Source organism: Gadus chalcogrammus, chromosome 4 (assembly GCF_026213295.1).
Source record: "Gadus chalcogrammus isolate NIFS_2021 chromosome 4, NIFS_Gcha_1.0, whole genome shotgun sequence".
NCBI lineage: Eukaryota > Metazoa > Chordata > Actinopteri > Gadiformes > Gadidae > Gadus > Gadus chalcogrammus.
In genome coordinates, this window is record NC_079415.1 from 24188953 (window position 1) to 24206020 (window position 17068).

The window sequence follows — 17068 nt, forward strand, 5'->3', positions numbered from 1 at the left end:
ACCCCAATCTGCATCTGGTTCTGCAAGTGGTAACTGAGCATTTCTCTCCACCGTGCCCACTAGCCTATCCCGCCTGACCTGCATGCAGGTCTTTTTACCCCTTACTCTGCCAGGAGGAGCGATTTCTCCTTCTGCAAAAGGCATGTCCCTTAGGGTAGCTAGCTCAGCAGGCTCCTCTGTCTCTTCTCCAGGAGCCCCTGCTCGGCTCTGGGACCGGGTGACCACCACATTAACTGGCTTGCTGGCCTGCACCAGCTCTGGCAGAACCAGTATATCCTGGCCTATGACGACTGCATGGCTCAGCCTCTCTACCACACCAACAATCATCTGGTACGCCTGCCCTCTGACCTCCAGATAGACTTCAGCTGTGGGGTACTCATGTTCATCCCCATTAACACATAGAATCCTGAGGTTCCTACCCTGCACAAAATCCCTTGCCTTCACTAGGTGGGGCTGCACTAGTGTCTGGGTACTTCCGGTGTCTAACAGGGCAGTGGCTTCCTTCCCATTAACTAGGACAGTGGTAGTCTGCAGTCTTCCCCCAAAGCCTGTATCACCCTCCCCTGATCTCGGGATACAGCTATGGCCAGAGAGTCTAGGCTTCAATTTGGGACAATCCGGCTTAATATGACCCTCCTCACGGCAATAGAAGCAGACCACCGGTCCTCCGGGCTTCTGCCCTTGCCCTACTCTAGGCTTGTCATATCTATACGACTTCTGGGCAGGCACTCTATTGGGCTCATTAGTCTTTGGACCACTCGCATGACCAAAACCCCCAGACCTACTTTGGGCTGCTGGAATAGAGTAGGACTCCTGTCGGTAACTCTTCTGGCCTCGCCGCGCCGCCATGAAGTTCTCCACCAGCTCTGCTGCGCCCTGGCCACTCTGGGGTTCATGCTCCTTCACCCAGATTCGGATGTCTGGAGCCAGGGTCCGGAGAAACTGCTCCAGGATGAGCACCTCTGCCACTTCTTCGACTGATTTATCCGCCGGCCTGATCCATTTTTCAAAGAGATCCCTAAGGCGGGTGTACAGCTCTCGGGGGGACTCCCCAGGTCTGACGTCCGGTTCGCGGAACCTCCTCCGGTAAACCTCCTCATTGATTGAATACTTGTGAAGGATGGCCTCCTTCACTCGGTTATAGTCAGTGGCATGATCCATATTCATTGCCACATAGGCGCTGCGTGCTTTTCACCTTGAAAGTGTTAATGATTTTACACTCACAGAGTTAATTCCACACTAAATCGAGTTGAAAATCAACACTGGCCAACACTGAGTAGTGTTAATAATACTCTACACTAGGCTCAGTGTTATAGAATCAACACTGAGCAGTGTTAATATTACACTAGAAACTACACTGGACTCCAATTTATCAACACTTACAGGTGTAAAAAAAGAACACTGAGGGTGTAGAATGTTGTGGACGCCCCCCCCCCCCCCCCAGCCAAAACCACAATACAAAAGACAATACAAGAAGAAAAAATCATTTCACAAAATAGTGTATTAAAGGCAGGTACAGCACAAATGCAAAACATTCTTAAAAACAAGTACAGCATGGAGTCACACGAAAACAGAGTATGGCACAATAAACATTTGGTCGTCAGTGTAATTTGATAATTGCCTGTCATACGGCCTGTAGTACAGCAGATCATCTACACACATCAGTGTAAAGACATTGTTTTTCTCCTCAATGCTAAATGCATTTAAGTGATCATCAAAATACATTGTTGAGACAGTACAAGTTAGAAGATAAGCGCTGTCATCTCTTACAATAACACTGACAATCCTGTTGAACAACGGCATCTCATTTTCAACACCAGAACATACATACATCCCAGGCTGATACTCTGTGCCATAGCTTTTGACCCAGGTAGTTGTGGAAACACAAGACAAATTTAAAGTTTCATTCAGCGCCTCACTGCCCTCCAAACTGCTGACCAAGACTTCTGTAATGGGGCCAAATTGGAATCTTTTAAAATAAAAACCTTAAATGAAAAGCCAACTGATTCTGATGTCTCTTTGCCAGTGTTTTTGTGATGTTTTTAAAGTTCTTCACAGACCTTTTGAAAAAGTTGTGCTTGCCTTCGAACCTCATGCACCACATGTGTAATAGTGGCCCAATCTTTCTAATAAACCTTGGGTAATGTATCATGTGGTGGTGCTTTGGAAGCAGATTTCGCTCTGGAAAGACAGATTTAAAAAGCTTGTGATGATCGAAAATCAGATGTTTCAAATTGCAAGTCATACCATGGGTTACAATAGGTGAAAAGACAATGTTGACGATTTGTATTAAGAGGAGCAGCAAGTTCCAGCAGCTATCATTCCTCTTAACTAAATCTCCAAACATCAATGGGGTATTGCACAAGAGGCACCGTGACTGAACAGCACTAAGGCCAAGATTGTTGCTATCATCGTCCAGTTTTACCCCACGTGGCCTGTTTTTTCTCTGTGTAAATCCATAGTTAAAGCTCATGATTCTTTCTGACAATGAGCTTAATGAGCTTATTGAGTTCTTCATCAAGTACTGAAACACCAGCTTTAACTCGTACTGCACCACTCCTTTCAGTAGATCGTGCATTATATTACTGCGTAGTTGTCTGACGTATGGAACAGCTGGAGGGAATTGAGAGGACATGCTTTTTTCACACCAAATGTTGAGGCCAAAGCTGGATTTTGTTCAACGGCAGTGTCTCAGTGTTCTGAATGAAGGGCTTTAGAACGTAGAGTTAAACCTGGATGATCTTCACTGAAAACTGATTGCATCTCTCCCTTTTCAGTTAAACAAAAGCGACAACAGTACTTTGCACTAAACGATTCGACAAAACCAAAAAGGCCATGTATAGCCAAGTTGTCACCTGTAACCTGAAAAACTGAACCTTTCAAAGGTGTGGGTTGAAAGCAGTGGCGATTTCTCTAAGACTGCAAGGGAAGCTCAGCTTCCCCTAAAATTTCGAACATTAAATTGTCAAATATGTATTGTTGTGTTAACATTTCATTGACTACAAATTCGTTAAAATACGTTCATGTCGAAGACGAGTTCGATAAGAATCTTATCCAAGACTGACTCGATTTTGTTAACTTCTCATACATTCCCGTAATGTCAATGCATTAGACCGTAGAAGCCGAGCGTCCATTCACTTCAATGAGACTGCATGGAACAGTTTTTTTCATTGCCTCGAAACTCGACGGTCATTGGATAAATGCCCAGATTTGTCCCGCCCCCGGACGCTCAGCGTCTCTGGGGGTGGATGGAGCAGTGGGCTGGCCTGTGCTAGCCTGGACGCTGGGCTTCCGCGTTATGATTGGAGGATCAGTCGAAAGTCTGAATCACTTTTTGATTGACAGCTATTTTGAGATATACACAGTCACTTCACTATCTGAGTTCAGTCCCATCGCGGATTTTGCAAGTAAAGTCTCATGACAAACTGCAACACATTTCTTGGTATTTGCTTGGCGAAATTGCTTCCATTATTAATTTCTTACACTGTGAATAAAACACATTTATTGTATTTCCTTGTTTCAGTTTAACATACTTTCCGCATTTCCTTGTTCCGAGATTAATATCGTTTCGTTAGTTCGTTCATTTATACTGTTGGCTAGGTCGGAGTGAACTAGCCAGCTAGCATTTTCTTGAAAAGGAACGGAGGGCCGAATTGAGGTATAAATAAATTGACAACTATTTTGATGTAGGCCAAAAATGAGCTTCCCCTCTTTAAAAGACCAACAGCCGCCACTGGTTGAAAGGGCACCTGCATTCCATCAGCCTCTAAAATCTTTAAATCATTGAGAAATGGCTTTAGAATGGGATCAAACCCATATTTCTTTAAATCCTCTGAGTGAAAGAGGGCAACAAGATGTATGTTCATCAACACAGAATTAAGCTTCGGGGAAAGATAAAATAAAATTGCTGATAGAAATAAAATAAATGCAGCCAAGTTTGTGAATTCCCTTTTTTGAGCCTAATGGATTAGCAGTTTCAAAATCATCGTAGTAGAGCTGTATCTGCAAAGCATTTTTTCTTGTTGTGAGAATAAAATGTGGTTCCTGAAGTATGAGCCATCATTTACATCTCTGTAAAAACCCTCCTGGTGTGGTTTAGTTTTTTGGAAACTGTTAGAAAGTTCCCTGTTCCTAAACATAGATGAAAGAGACCCCATGATGGGTACATACATGAACTTGTCGTTTACAGGAAATGTTAAGCTTGCTGGTAGTTCTACCAGGAGGACTCAAATCACGCGCGGCTGGCCGCCAATCACCAATCACCAGCTACCAATCACCTGCCTACACCTGCTCTATAAAGAGTAGTCTAACATATGTCTTTGCTGCTCAGGTCTTCGTTCGACGCATGCTGCTGCTTTACTGTGCTTCTGATTATCTCGCATATCTCGTCGCTTAGTTGCTACGTCGGTTAATACACACCAAGAGGTCATAACTTCGGATTCGTGCTGGTCGGCCTACTACTTCTGGTCCCGGCAAGCGAGCGCAGAAAGCCGTTCTTTTCGGTCCCCGGTATCAACAACACCACCAACAAGTTCCCAACACGGACATCCACCCGGTTCTACAAACCCTCGCCGAGTTGGTGCAAAGCATTGGCGCCAGGATGGACGCCGTCGAAACGCCATGCGGAACTCCCGGACGGGTCCAGGCCCCCAACCCGCTGTCGTCGGTCGCCACGGCGCCTTTCTACTTCCAGCAACCATCAGGCTCCGCTTCCTCCGCCTTCACAGGCTACGCATGTTGCACGTTCCCTGCTACCATGGCTACTGCAGTCCCCGCGTTAGCCCCCGCAGCGTATTTTCTCTCACAGCTCTACCAGTCCAGCTTCAGGATGCGGCTCCCTCGGTTGGGTTAGGGGGTTTCTTCCAAGGGCAATGGTTTGCTGAGGGATGGCCAGTCGAAGCTGGTACGTTCGCCCTCGGGTCAGAGTCGTCTGCGCTGTTTGAGCTTTACCCTATCGCAGCAGCTAGCGTTCTGTGGGGCAAAGCATGGCGGCGTTAACGTATAACCATGTTTTGCGATAACAAAGCAGCGTCAAAACGGCTGGGAAGGTGGTCTTCCACAGCATACGGATTTTACATCCGGTTGAATTCGTTGAGTTCGTTGCACACGTCGGTGTGGTACAACACAGAACTCGACGTTCGCAATCAAAGGTTCATAATTATCTTTATACCGTGTACTGTTTGGTTAACTCCTTGTGTCTGAGGTTTTTCCCTTCACTTTAACATGAATGAAGTTGATGGGTTTTAGGCACTGTGGTAACTGATTATTACTAAAAGGTTTTTATTGACGAAGGGCCTTTTAGATTGGTTCAGCTGCTGCTCACTAACTCTCACGTTCCTCTGCTCGCAATGCGATTCACATATCGTTCAATTTATTCAAAAGATCCAAAGACAAAGAACAGGTACATTATGGTATCATTTTATATGATTATTTATAGTCTTATTGTTAATAGCTTCAGTCGCGTTGGTATTTAATTTTTCATTTGCTCGTTTAGCTACGTATGACAGTTAACAATGTTGGTGTAGGCCTATTACAATTATTTACGCGTGTAGGCCACTCCAACTCGCTCGATATTTCAAAAAGATTAGTGTGCTCTCTCAGAGCTGGGAGATTTCATCCTTATTTTAACATATTACTCGAGACGGTGTTTTCTCACAGTTCTACGGGTTCATGCGTTCTCGGGTTCATGCGTTCATGCGTCCACGTCTCCTACTCAGACTTTTCCCCTACACGGGGTATTTAATTTTTCATTTGCTTGTTTAGCCATGTATGTCAGTTAACAATTTTGGTGTATTACAATTATTTATGTGTGTTGGCCACTCCAACTCACTCGATATTTTGAATAGATTAGTGTGCTCTCTCTGGGAGTTTTCATCCTTATTTTAACATATTACTCGAGTCAGTGTTTCTCACAGCGTTCTACGGGTTCATGTGTTCTACGGCTTCATGTGTTCTACGGGTCATGCGTTCTACGGGTTCATGCGTTTTACGGGTTTATGCGTTCTCGGGTTTATGCGTTGGGTTTATGCGTACACGTCTCCTACTCAGACTTTTTCCCCTACACGGGGCCTGACTTTCGCTGATGTCACCTTCTCTGCAAGGCATTTTTTCATCTAAAAGCGATAGCCTAGGAGCAGCTGTTACTATTATCATTTCAAGAATCAACAACTCTCTGTCCTTACGCTTCCATGTTCCTTTATCTCAAGCTTCGGCAACGCACGTCCCCGAATCACCTGTTTATTTGCGGCCTGCCAATGACTAAAGGGTGGTTCAGAGTCAATCTCGCGACGGTGGTAGAAGGGTGCGGCCCACCATCTCCCCTCTACATTGGCCACTCCTTCCGGATTGGAGCGGCGACCACAGCCGCTGAACAAGGGTTGCCGGTCGCGTCTATCAAACGGCTGGGAAAGCGGTCTTCCACAGCTTACGAATCCTACATCCGGTCGAATTCATGGTTCTTCCTTCAAGCGCACACGATGCTCTAACGTCGGTTAAGGCAGGTTTATCACGTTTGCTACTACAGCTGTTTTTGGCGGCCTGTTTCCATTCTAGTTTTAGTCTTTGTGTCAAGGTGTCACTTTTGTTTTTATTAGTTTAGACACGTTCATACTCTTTCTAGTGATATGTGATAAGTATTTTAAGGAGCTGCATTTCCCTCACATAGCCACAATGGGAGCAAGACCTTATTGAAGGCTGCTCCACCACAGAAGGAGCCGAAGCCTTTACGTCACCCCGGCCACGCCCACTAGGCCACGCCCACTTGACGTCCTCTCTAGCGGGTGGTTTCGAACTCGAGAGGCCAGAGATCAATAGGTAGACGGCAGAGAGCCACCCCGGGCCTAAGTAGATCACGGTATTTTCCTCTCACACGCGTTAGATACAATTCCCTCCGTTAAGCTTCAGTTACCATACCGAAACATGCCGACTTTATAATAAATGAAGTCAGTTAAAAGCATCCCGGGATTGGACAACTTTCTTCAAGAATATGCAACATATTGAAATTCCGTTTAGGTATTATCAAAGATACAAGTGCGTAGATTTGATAAATAAGGTAAACGGTCGAAAATTGATGTTATGTCTTAAACAGTTGAAGTTCCGTTTGGACAAAACGTTATTACAGTTTATCGCCTAGTTTAGGTCAACGGAAATGAAGACATTTTAGCAGTCTTATTTTGTAAAACACTTTCAGTCTCGTTTGTATTCGCCAACAACATCGCACTACGCATTTAATTATAGTTATTGTCATATGACCAGCATTGTTTTCCTCACGCGATAAAGGTTTGTCGATGACGACATTTAGTCATCATTTTCGGTGTCAAAAGCAACACTATTTGCAACTACTGATGGTGGTGGTTATCAGGTACTAAACTCATAAAGCAAAATTCGGCTATATAACTCAAGGTTAACCTGCAGCAACCCCGGCAAGTTCGACCACGTCGGTGGATCATCTAGAAAACACTCTTTGAGTTTGGTGTCACGTTGGTGGCATATCATGGAAAAAATAAAACTCAAGGTTCGCTACGGCGACCCCGGTGAGTGCGTTGACCAAAGCGCAGCGGTAACAACTCGGGCACTCGTGACTATGACCACGTCGGCGGCACGTTATCTATTACTCATGGTTGACTGCAGTAACCCCGGTGGGTCAACGCACAACTGGGGCACAACTCAGGCACTAGTCGTGAGTTCGTTGCACACATCTGTGCGGTACAACACAGAACTCTACGTCCTACATCCGGTCGAATTCAAGGTTCTTTCTTCAAGCGCACACGATGCTCTCTAACGTCGGTTAAGACAGGTTTTACACGTTTGCAACCATAGCTGTTTTTGGTGGCCTGTTTCCTTTCTAGTGTTGGTCTAGTCTTGTGTCAAGCTGTCATTTTAGTTTTTTTTAGTTTTAGTTACATTCATACTCTTTCCAGTGTTATCGTAATTCCATTTAGATATTATCGAAGTTACAAGTGCGTAGTTTTGTTAAATAAGGTAAATGGTTGAAAATTGATGTTATGTCTGGAACAGTTGAAGTTCCAGTCGAACAAAATAACGTTATAAGTCTTTATCGCCTAGTTTAGGTCAATGAAAATGAAGAGACATTTTAGCAGTCTTATTTTCGTAAAACACTTTTTAGTCTTGGTTTATTCGCCAACTATATTGTACTATGCATTTAATCACTGCTATTGTCACATGCCCAGCATCCACGTTGCGTCCAGTCTCGTTTTTCTCACGCGATAAAGGTTTGTTGATGACGACTTAGTCATAATTTTCATTGCCAAAAGCAACACTATTTGCAACTACCGGCGGTGGTGGTTATCAGGTACTAAATTCATAAAGCAAAATTCGGTTTCATAACTCAGGTTAACCTGCAGCAACCCCGGCGAGTGTGACCACGTCGGTGGATCATCTAGAAAACACTCTTGAGTTCGCTGTCACGTCAGTGGCGTACATAGGAAAATAAAACTCAAGGTTGCAGCGGCAACCCCGGTGAGTGCGTTGACCACGTCGGTGGTAACAACTCGGGCACTCGTGAGTATGACCACGTCGGTGGCACGTTATCTAATACTCATGGTTTGACTGCAGTAACCCCGGTGAGTGCGTTGCTCACGTCGGTGGGAACAACTCAAGCACTCGTGAGTTCGTTGCGCACGTCGGTGCGGTACAACTCATCACTCTAGTTCGTTGCAGCAACCCCGGTGAGTGCGTTGCCCACGTCGGTGGGAACAACTCAAGCACTCGTGAGTTCGTTGCGCACGTCGGTGCGGTACAACACAGAACTCCACGTTCGCTGCAGCAACCCTGGTAGTGCGTTGACCACGTCGGTGGGCACAACTCGGGCACATGCAAATTTAATTACCACGTCGGTGGCATAATATCAAACACTCAAGTGCAGGGCACTCGGAGTTCATTGAACACGTCGGTGTTCAACACGGAAGTACACAATATTTGCTGCAGCAACACCGGTGAGTGCGTGACCACGTCGGTGGCACATCAAGGGCACTCGTGATTTCGTTGACCACGTCGGTGTTCAACATGGAAGTTCACAATACTTGCTGCAACAACACCGGTGAGAGCGTGACCACGTCGGTGGCACATCGAGGGCACTCGTGAGTTCGTTGACCACGTCGGTGGTTCAACGCGAAAGCACTCAGGTCACGCAGCGACCCCGGAGAGTGAATCGACCACGGCAGTTGGTACAGCACGAAAGCACTCGTGGCTCGCTGCGTAACAGCTGCAGAGTGCTCTAAATTTTAATTGATCTCGTTGAGGTATTTCATGTCAACTGCTTCTACGTGATTCATCGATCTCGCTGACGGTTTTAAGCTTATCGTTTTACGGTATGTATGATTGACTCTTAATATGTCGTATATTGGGTATGCCTTTTATCTTCCAGAAGCAGTATAGATCCTTGTCCACTTCTTCTACGCAGGTATGTATGGTCTCATTACCCCCTTTCGCTATTCTATTTTTGGGGTCGGCTCCGCCCCTGCCAGTCCCGGCAGGACATGCCGAGTTATCACCTATTTCCGGCGTAGGCCTACGTCCTCTCTTTTGGGGAAGGCTCCACCCCTGCTAGTCCTGGCAGGATACGCCGAGTCCGCACGTCACCCTGGATCAGTGACGGGGCTCATGCCAAAGATTTACCATGCAAAATATTCCCATGTCGTTATTTAAATAAATCCTGTTCATACTTATCAGTGATCGAGTCTTTATGGGAGAAATGTTAAGCTTGCTGGTAGTTCTACCAGGAGGACTCAAATCACGCGCGGCTGGCCGCCAATCACCAATCACCAGCTACCAATCACCTGCCTACACCTGCTCTATAAAGAGTAGTCTAACATATGTCTTTGCTGCTCAGGTCTTCGTTCGACGCACCTCCATCCACCCCACCACCACCAGGTCGGCCTCAGTCTACTTGTCCAGGGGAAGGCTCCGCCCCTGCTAGTCCTGGCAGGATACGCCGAGTCCGCACGTCACCCTGGATCAGTGACGGGGCTCATGCCAAAGATTTACCATGCAAAATATTCCCATGTCGTTATTGAAATAAATCCTGTTCATACTTATCAGTGATCGAGTCTTTATGGGAGAACTTGCCTATATGTTCCTGTTGTTCTATCTCTGCGTGTATCAAAACGCACACCAAGAATATACTCCACTGGTTCCACTATTTTCCATTTTTCTTCTAAGGGGTTCTTTCGTTTAGATTCTGTGTTAAGAGATGAAAATGGATTTTCAAGCTGACCAAAACAATCCTGAACTTTTTTCAATGTGTCTCCGGATGCTTCAGATGACAAACATTCAACAACGGTTTATTTTGCATGGGCATGGATGTCATCGACCAGTTCCTCCATTGAACCAACTAAACCCTGCACCGTACTTTCAGGAACTCCTGAGGATTGCAGTTGAGCAATAACAGAGCTGCACATGTCTAGTATTTTCGTTTTATCAATTGGAATGTGTGTAGTGACAGTCGCAGGAGGATCTACATTAACTACATTAGAAACAGAAGCTCCAACATTAGTTGCAGGAACAAACTCAACATCACTGACGGAATCTGAATCACCACCATCCTTATGTGCTCGAGATAAGTGCCGCTGGTAACCGAAGTATGTGCAAAAAACAAATGAACAACCAGCCTCTCCACAACGCAAACGCAAAGACCTTCCTGGGTACAATCCATGCTGGAACTTCAAATGTCGACATAACAATGAACAATTTCTGTGCTGTACCTTGCAAATGTAACATGTAAACATTTCAAGTCAGAAATGAGTTCCTCTTCAAAATGAACTGTGAAGAAGTCTTACTCTAATTTCCTTCACCCGAGGGGTCTCCTTCACACTGCCAACGTCAATGCCATACACGGTTGTCTGGATGAAGGTGTAGAAGTTGCACAGCGCCTCATGATAGGACACAGCAAAAGCAAACTGTGCCTTGAAGAGCTCGTCAAAGGCAGCAACTCCAGTCTGCGTCTTGGAGGGAATGGCCTTTTGGTCCAGGATGATGTAGAAATTCTGGATGCTGTTTTTTCGTTCTCCAACACACAGGAGAAAGGGCTGAGCAGGGCCAGTTTCCTTCAGGAAGGTCTCCATGCTTCTCCCCACCTAAGAGAGAGGGAGAGAATGAATTCCATGGAATAAAATGTCGGGATTTGGTGTGGAATGCCAGGACTGTTTCCTAGAATTAGGATACAATCTTCAATGACTAGAGGAGCAAAATTATTTTTCATTTCACAAGCAATTAATTTCAAATTAGGACAAAGCTGCACTTGTTAGAAACCTTTTTTTTTCCAAAAGAAGAAATCTGCACCCCATGTCACAAAATTACTATCAGCCCTTGAGAACCCAATACTACTAAAATACTTTAAACACAATTGTAAGAACAGACCTTAAGGAACTTCACCAGGCGGACAGTAGCAACCGTTGTGCTGATCTTTGCAGACTTCTTGCCCTTGGATGTTGGAGGCAACAGGTGAAGCAACAGGCAGATGGCGGCAACCTCACAGTCCCATACTACTGAAAGAAAATGAAAAAGAAAACACCATTGCAGTTACCTGAATGACTTTACCAATGTCTTCTCAATGTTCACTTACAGAGACTCTGAATTTGCTCTAGATAGCTTTGTTGATTGTTAATGTTAAATGAAAGGAAGTATATTTGTGCTGCAGTGATGTCATTTGAATGTAAAAATAGTATTGCACAATAAAGACAAAAGAAAACAAAAACTGGATCACAGATATTTCTTTATATGACACAAAGCCATGTTCAACAACCTCTTAGTGTTGCCTTAAACACTTTCCCTGGAGTGAAAGCCAGCAGATTAAAAAAAAATCAGGCTCTAAATTATTTTTGATGCATGGAATACAGTTAATGCCCTAGAGAGGCATGCGTAGTCTAAAGTCTCTCATTTACACTTACCACCATCATCATCATCAGATTCCTGTTGGGCAGACAAAAGGAGGTCATCCACGTGCACACTTCGAGGAAGATTTTTGCACTCCGCAATGACCTTCGGTTTGAAGAATGTTGGCCATTTAGCGAGGAATTTACCAGTCACTTCATCACCAACGAGCATATTGAAGTCTTGGTCGATCTTAAACACAAAATATGACATGAAAAAATACATTAGAGGGCAAACAAATAAAGACAGAACAAAGCTGTCAACCAGTCATTATTTCTTACCAAGCCTGGTGTGTCGAGGAATCTTGGAAAAAGGTCTAGGACAGTGGAAGCTGTGGCTGGGTCTTGAACAACCTTTTGTCTTTTCCGAAATGTTGCCTTCATTTTTTCTTGGACGAGGGTTGTGTCACTTGAGTGCCTCATCACTGATATAGCTTCATTGCATTCATCACCTGACAACTGTCTAACAGGTGAATGCATGCTGCGCTGAGTCTTAGGGCCATCCTGAAAGCTGGACCTTGATTTCTTGATCTCTTGGGCAGAGTTGCGCTGCACAGTTTTCAGCCTCCATGCCAGGTAACCAGAACCACTCTGGTGATCATAGAAATGCTCCTGTAGATCACATTGCAAAAGAATAATCCATTACCTGGTTTAGAACAAGGAATGATCCTGAACAGGGCTGTGTCATGCTTTTAATTCAATGCATTGAAGCACTGCAGCATGGATGTATATTTATATCAATACTTACATAACCATTCTTTGAATCCGGGTCCTTCAAATTTGGGAACAAGGTTGTAATGCCAAGTGCGTGCGTACTGCGGATATTTACTGGAGGGATCCTCCTGCAAAAAGATAGATGAATTACTAAAGTGATACTTCACCCATAAATCAAGTGGCTGAAAAAAGGTTTAATTGCAGGCTGTGCTAGAATTTTGTTTAAAAAAAAAAGTGACTTTTCCGGTAATAGTTTATTTTGAAATATAAAAAAACATAAAGGGAAAACAGTGTAAAACATGTAAGGGACATAGTGAAACTATGGCTGCATATCTAATGGTACGGCCACACCAAACGCGTTACTCGCGTTAGGGGCGTCGAAAATCTGCATTTTTGCATAGAGAACCATTGGTTTAGGAGCGTAGACGCGTTACACGCGTAGAAGCTAAGGGATAATGTATAGAACGCCGGTCATTATCGGGAAAATAAGCACCGACAGGGCGAACAGGACACCGACGCACAGCGGAGGTGTCTTGCTTCGCCCTGAAGGGGCTTATTTTCGATAATGACCGGCGACGTTCTATAGGCTACATTATCCCGCTTATTACACGGCTACTTGCCAAAACGAAAAAAAAAAACTTCACATGGTGTGTCTTTTTACAATTTATAATTCGTTACCAGCATTCGTAGTGTTGATCAGCAGAGAAATAGTCCGCCGAACGTCTTTGGTAGCAACCAAAGACGCTGGGGTTGCGCGCGCACGGGACAAGCCCATAAGGCGAAGCCTAGACGGCGTAGCCTACATGAAATAGAACGGAGCCTTCCACGCCATTGAGAAGACCCGTGTAGCCTAATGCCCGGTGTTCAGTTACCCAACATTTATCGCATGCATTTATTAGCTCCTTAATGTTGTCCAAGTGGAACATTTGTAGCTTTATTAATCGCTAAATAAATAGTATGTGTTATTTTTTTAATTTATTTTTTCGGTTTTCGTTTACTGATTTTTCCTAAACGGTTATGATTTACTAACCGGTTACACGTGTACACGTGTACCCGGTTCAGTGACGTGCAGTCAGGGTAGGCAAGGTAGGCACTGCCTACCCTGACAAAATTCAAACGTAAAAATGTTTATTAAATAATTTTATTTAATAAACTTGTATTTGTATTTGTACCGAGTATTCTTGTGTTTTATATATGCAATATATACGTTATTCCAATTGTTTAGACGTTACGATGACAATTGTATCAGTTACGCAACATCAAATACAAAAAACCGGTAGAATAAGCAATGCCTTTGCTGTCCATTCATTGTGAACGGCAACGAAAAACTGATGTGGCGCATGCGCACTTCGATCCTGTATTCTTTAACATCTACGCCGAAAGGCACAACTCTGCTGTGCCTTTGTACGTAAATATGTTATGCCAGTAATCATCTACGCTACGTATCAAACATGGACCAATCGAAATCGAGATATTACTGGACATTTGCGCAGCTGACGTCATTACACCGGCTACACGTAATCCCCGCTAAACTCAAAAAGTTAAAATGACAGCAGTGTAAAAATATCTACCGATATTTTAGAGCTAAGAAATTTCTCTAAACTCAACTTTACTAGCAAAAATGAGCTACTGGCAAAAGGGAGGCCTATGCCAACACTTGATGCACTCTTGCAGAAAAAGGGACCGAAAATTGTTCGCTCGTTTCAAACGGATTGGTACGAGAAAAATGATTGGCTTTGTGGCTGTGCCACCAGTCAGCGGCTGTTCTGCCATCCCTAAGGATGGCAGAACAATTAAGGATACAGTGGTTGTATTCTGATGATGTGTGTGTGCGTGCGTGTGGGAGAGTGAGAGTAATAGACGATATGTCATCCTGATTTGATTTTTTTTTATTTATGCAGGGGCGGAGTGGGACACAAAAATCTCAGTGCCTACCCACTTACTGACTTCACCGCACGTCACTGACCCGGTTACACCCCTAGTGGCCGTACCATAAGACTTGGATTATGCAGCACAAAGACTGAGAATGTGCTGTGTACATTTTGCTTTTGTTGTGCTGTTGTCAATATTAATAGTAATCATTATTATTACTGTAATCATGATAGAAAAATATATATTTGAATTGAACACAGAAATTGTAAAATATTATATTATGAACATTGGTAAAATCAATATGTGTTTATAAGTGTGCAATACTTACCCATGGCTCTCTACCATGTCAGCCACAAGTATGTTGATCATCCTTCTTCTTGTACCATCCGACAGACTCTTTGTTTTCTCGTATTCTGTGATTATTTTGGTCACTGCATCGACAATTTGAAACAACAATTGCCTAGCATTCAAACATTTCAGGTAGACGACAAGAACATATTTGAATTCAATTCAATTCAGTTTATTTCAGTTTAAATTAATAAAACACATCATCATACATGGGTTAAAAATGCCAGAATTAGCCAAAAGGCTATTTTTCATCTGTAGTCCCCTGGCATGGGGTTAGACCAATACATTTCTTCTCTGGTGTGTTGCCCCTTTTGCAGAGATGTTTTTTTTCTTTTTTAAACAAATACTCATTTATTATCTGCAGCTTCAGACCTTAGTTTAAAAGGTCACTTACATCGCGAGCATTGCTGCTGTCAGGGGGTCCTTCAATCAGCCGTTTTCTTCGAGCTATAATTGTTGAGTCTGAGCTTGAAGATGCCCCATGGGATGCACGTGATGGTGACCAATCAGATAAGGATGAGCCCTCTGAAGACTCTCCAACACTGTTGTCTAGACACACACACACACACACACACACACACACACACACACACACACACACACACACACACACACACACACACACACACACACACACACACACATTATATTTTAAAGTTTGACAATATAACTATTTTGGATATAAATTATTACATTTAAAATAGTTATGAGAAATATAAGGTTGCGTTTTCTTACCATTGCAATCTTCAGTGCAGGCCTTGAAGGACACCTGAGATGACTTCAAAAGCTCATCAAAGATGTCAGAATCCACTTCAACTCCTGCAGAATCCTTGAGCATCAAAGCAGTAAAACCTGACAAATTGAATTTTGCCAGCACTAAAACAAAAGACAATTTGGATTATAGCATAACTTCCAAGTAAGTTACACATACAACATTGTAAAACCAGAAGACATGGATAAAGCTTGACACTTTAGTTACCTCCTTGTAAAAATTCAGAGAAACTGAAGACCTCCTCCACCTTTGGTACCCTGACCCATTTGCTCACCCCCTTATATTCGACAGGAACCAGCATGTCTCCACCTTCAAAGGAAAGAATGGCATTTATATATAAATAAATAAAACACATTCTAAAAAGCATAAAACAGCATGCACATGATTAAACAAGACAAAATAGTTGGTTTAAAAGGGAGGACTGAAGTTAAGAATGAAGAACATGATTATTCCTCCTCTCCTCTTATCTGTCCTCCTGTGCTCCTGTGAGCCTGTCTGTGCTGCTGCTGATAGTCAACAGCGCTATACAGGCAAACTAAGCTAAACAGAAAGGACATACAGACAGCTTTTTGTTAAGCTTGTTTGTAAGAGTTAGCCAACATGCTGTAAGCTGCTGCTGAGCTAGCGAGCTACAGAGCATATAAAAAAATATCTGTGCCGTTTTATTGCAGTTACTTACAGTTTCTACGAGCGTAGTTCACGGCTACACGCCGTCGGGTTATCTCATACCGCACCGGTATGAGATAACCCGCACCGTGGAGCAGGTCCAGGCAGACCTCCTATACCGCACCGCGTGCAGCGCGCGTTGGTGAAGGCTGGCAGTCGTGGCCGCAGCGGGCCAACTGCACTGTGTAACTCCAGCATTGAGATAACAACTACCAGAGTTTGTTGCGGCTATGACTAAGCATAAATCTATCTACATATACTACTCCCTTAATTTCAAAAAGATACTAGGTATTATTAACTTCTCCTTATGAGTGATAGCGAAAACTCACCTGTCCTCTCCTTCCTCGACTGTGCCCAGTGCCCACCCTCTCCGGCTCTCCTCAGTTTATTCGTCAGCAAAGTGAAACTTATATTTTCGATGTTTGCGAGTAAAAAGAAAGACAAGCACATTTAATTAAAAAAAAATCTCAGATATTACTGATATTATACTCTCGACAGCCGGAGTGAAAATTAGCTACCATCTTTACCAAGTTTATGCTAGCAATCGCCAGTTCGACAAAAATCTATTTAAAATGGGATTAGAAAGTAACAGACAGCATATATCCATACAAAAGCAAACAAACTAAGTTTTTCGAATTATTTAAGCGTTTATCAACCGCACAACATTAACCCTAACCAAGTTTAACTTACCACAGCGGTTAGAAAGATGGCTACCGAAAGTTCTGGATCAGCTCTGGATGGCGCTTCTTTGCAAATGTGAAATGTGGGGGTGTGGTCAAATCAACACTCACGGTGTGAGAATCCCCTA

At 43.8% G+C, this 17068-nt stretch overlaps 1 protein-coding gene across 4 annotated transcripts; it reads right to left on the reverse strand.

Moving 5' to 3' along the window:
- Nucleotides 1-1456: 1456 nt before the first annotated feature.
- Nucleotides 1457-16581, reverse strand: LOC130381277 (uncharacterized). 4 transcript variants are annotated; one of them, XM_056588774.1, is made up of 10 exons: nt 16274-16581; nt 15802-15903; nt 15558-15698; nt 15217-15371; nt 14803-14887; nt 12637-12730; nt 12171-12500; nt 11907-12081; nt 11377-11504; nt 1457-11093 (listed from the first exon to the last, which is right to left on the reverse strand). In XM_056588774.1, the coding sequence occupies exons 5-10, from the start codon at nt 14841-14843 to the stop codon at nt 10770-10772; spliced, it is 1092 nt and encodes a 363-aa protein (XP_056444749.1). In that variant the 5' UTR covers nt 14844-14887; nt 15217-15371; nt 15558-15698; nt 15802-15903; nt 16274-16581; the 3' UTR covers nt 1457-10769. The 4 variants fall into 4 exon arrangements, 3 of the variants coding, with proteins under 3 accessions (XP_056444749.1, XP_056444750.1, XP_056444748.1); XM_056588775.1 differs by having other exon boundaries at nt 11377-11501; nt 14803-14905; XM_056588773.1 differs by having other exon boundaries at nt 14803-14905.
- Between the last annotated feature and the right edge of the window lie 487 nt (nt 16582-17068).

Bases quoted from the DNA above. Each gene is read 5' to 3' on its own strand.
- LOC130381277 (XM_056588774.1), bottom strand. From the start codon at position 14,843: ATGATCAACATACTTGTGGCTGACATGGTAGAGAGCCATGG. The intron at 12,731-14,802 runs GTAAGTATTGCA...ATCTTTTTGCAG, and splicing joins GACATGGTAGAGAGCCATGG to GAGGATCCCTCCAGTAAATA. The intron at 12,501-12,636 runs GTAAGTATTGAT...TGTGATCTACAG, and splicing joins CGGATTCAAAGAATGGTTAT to GAGCATTTCTATGATCACCA.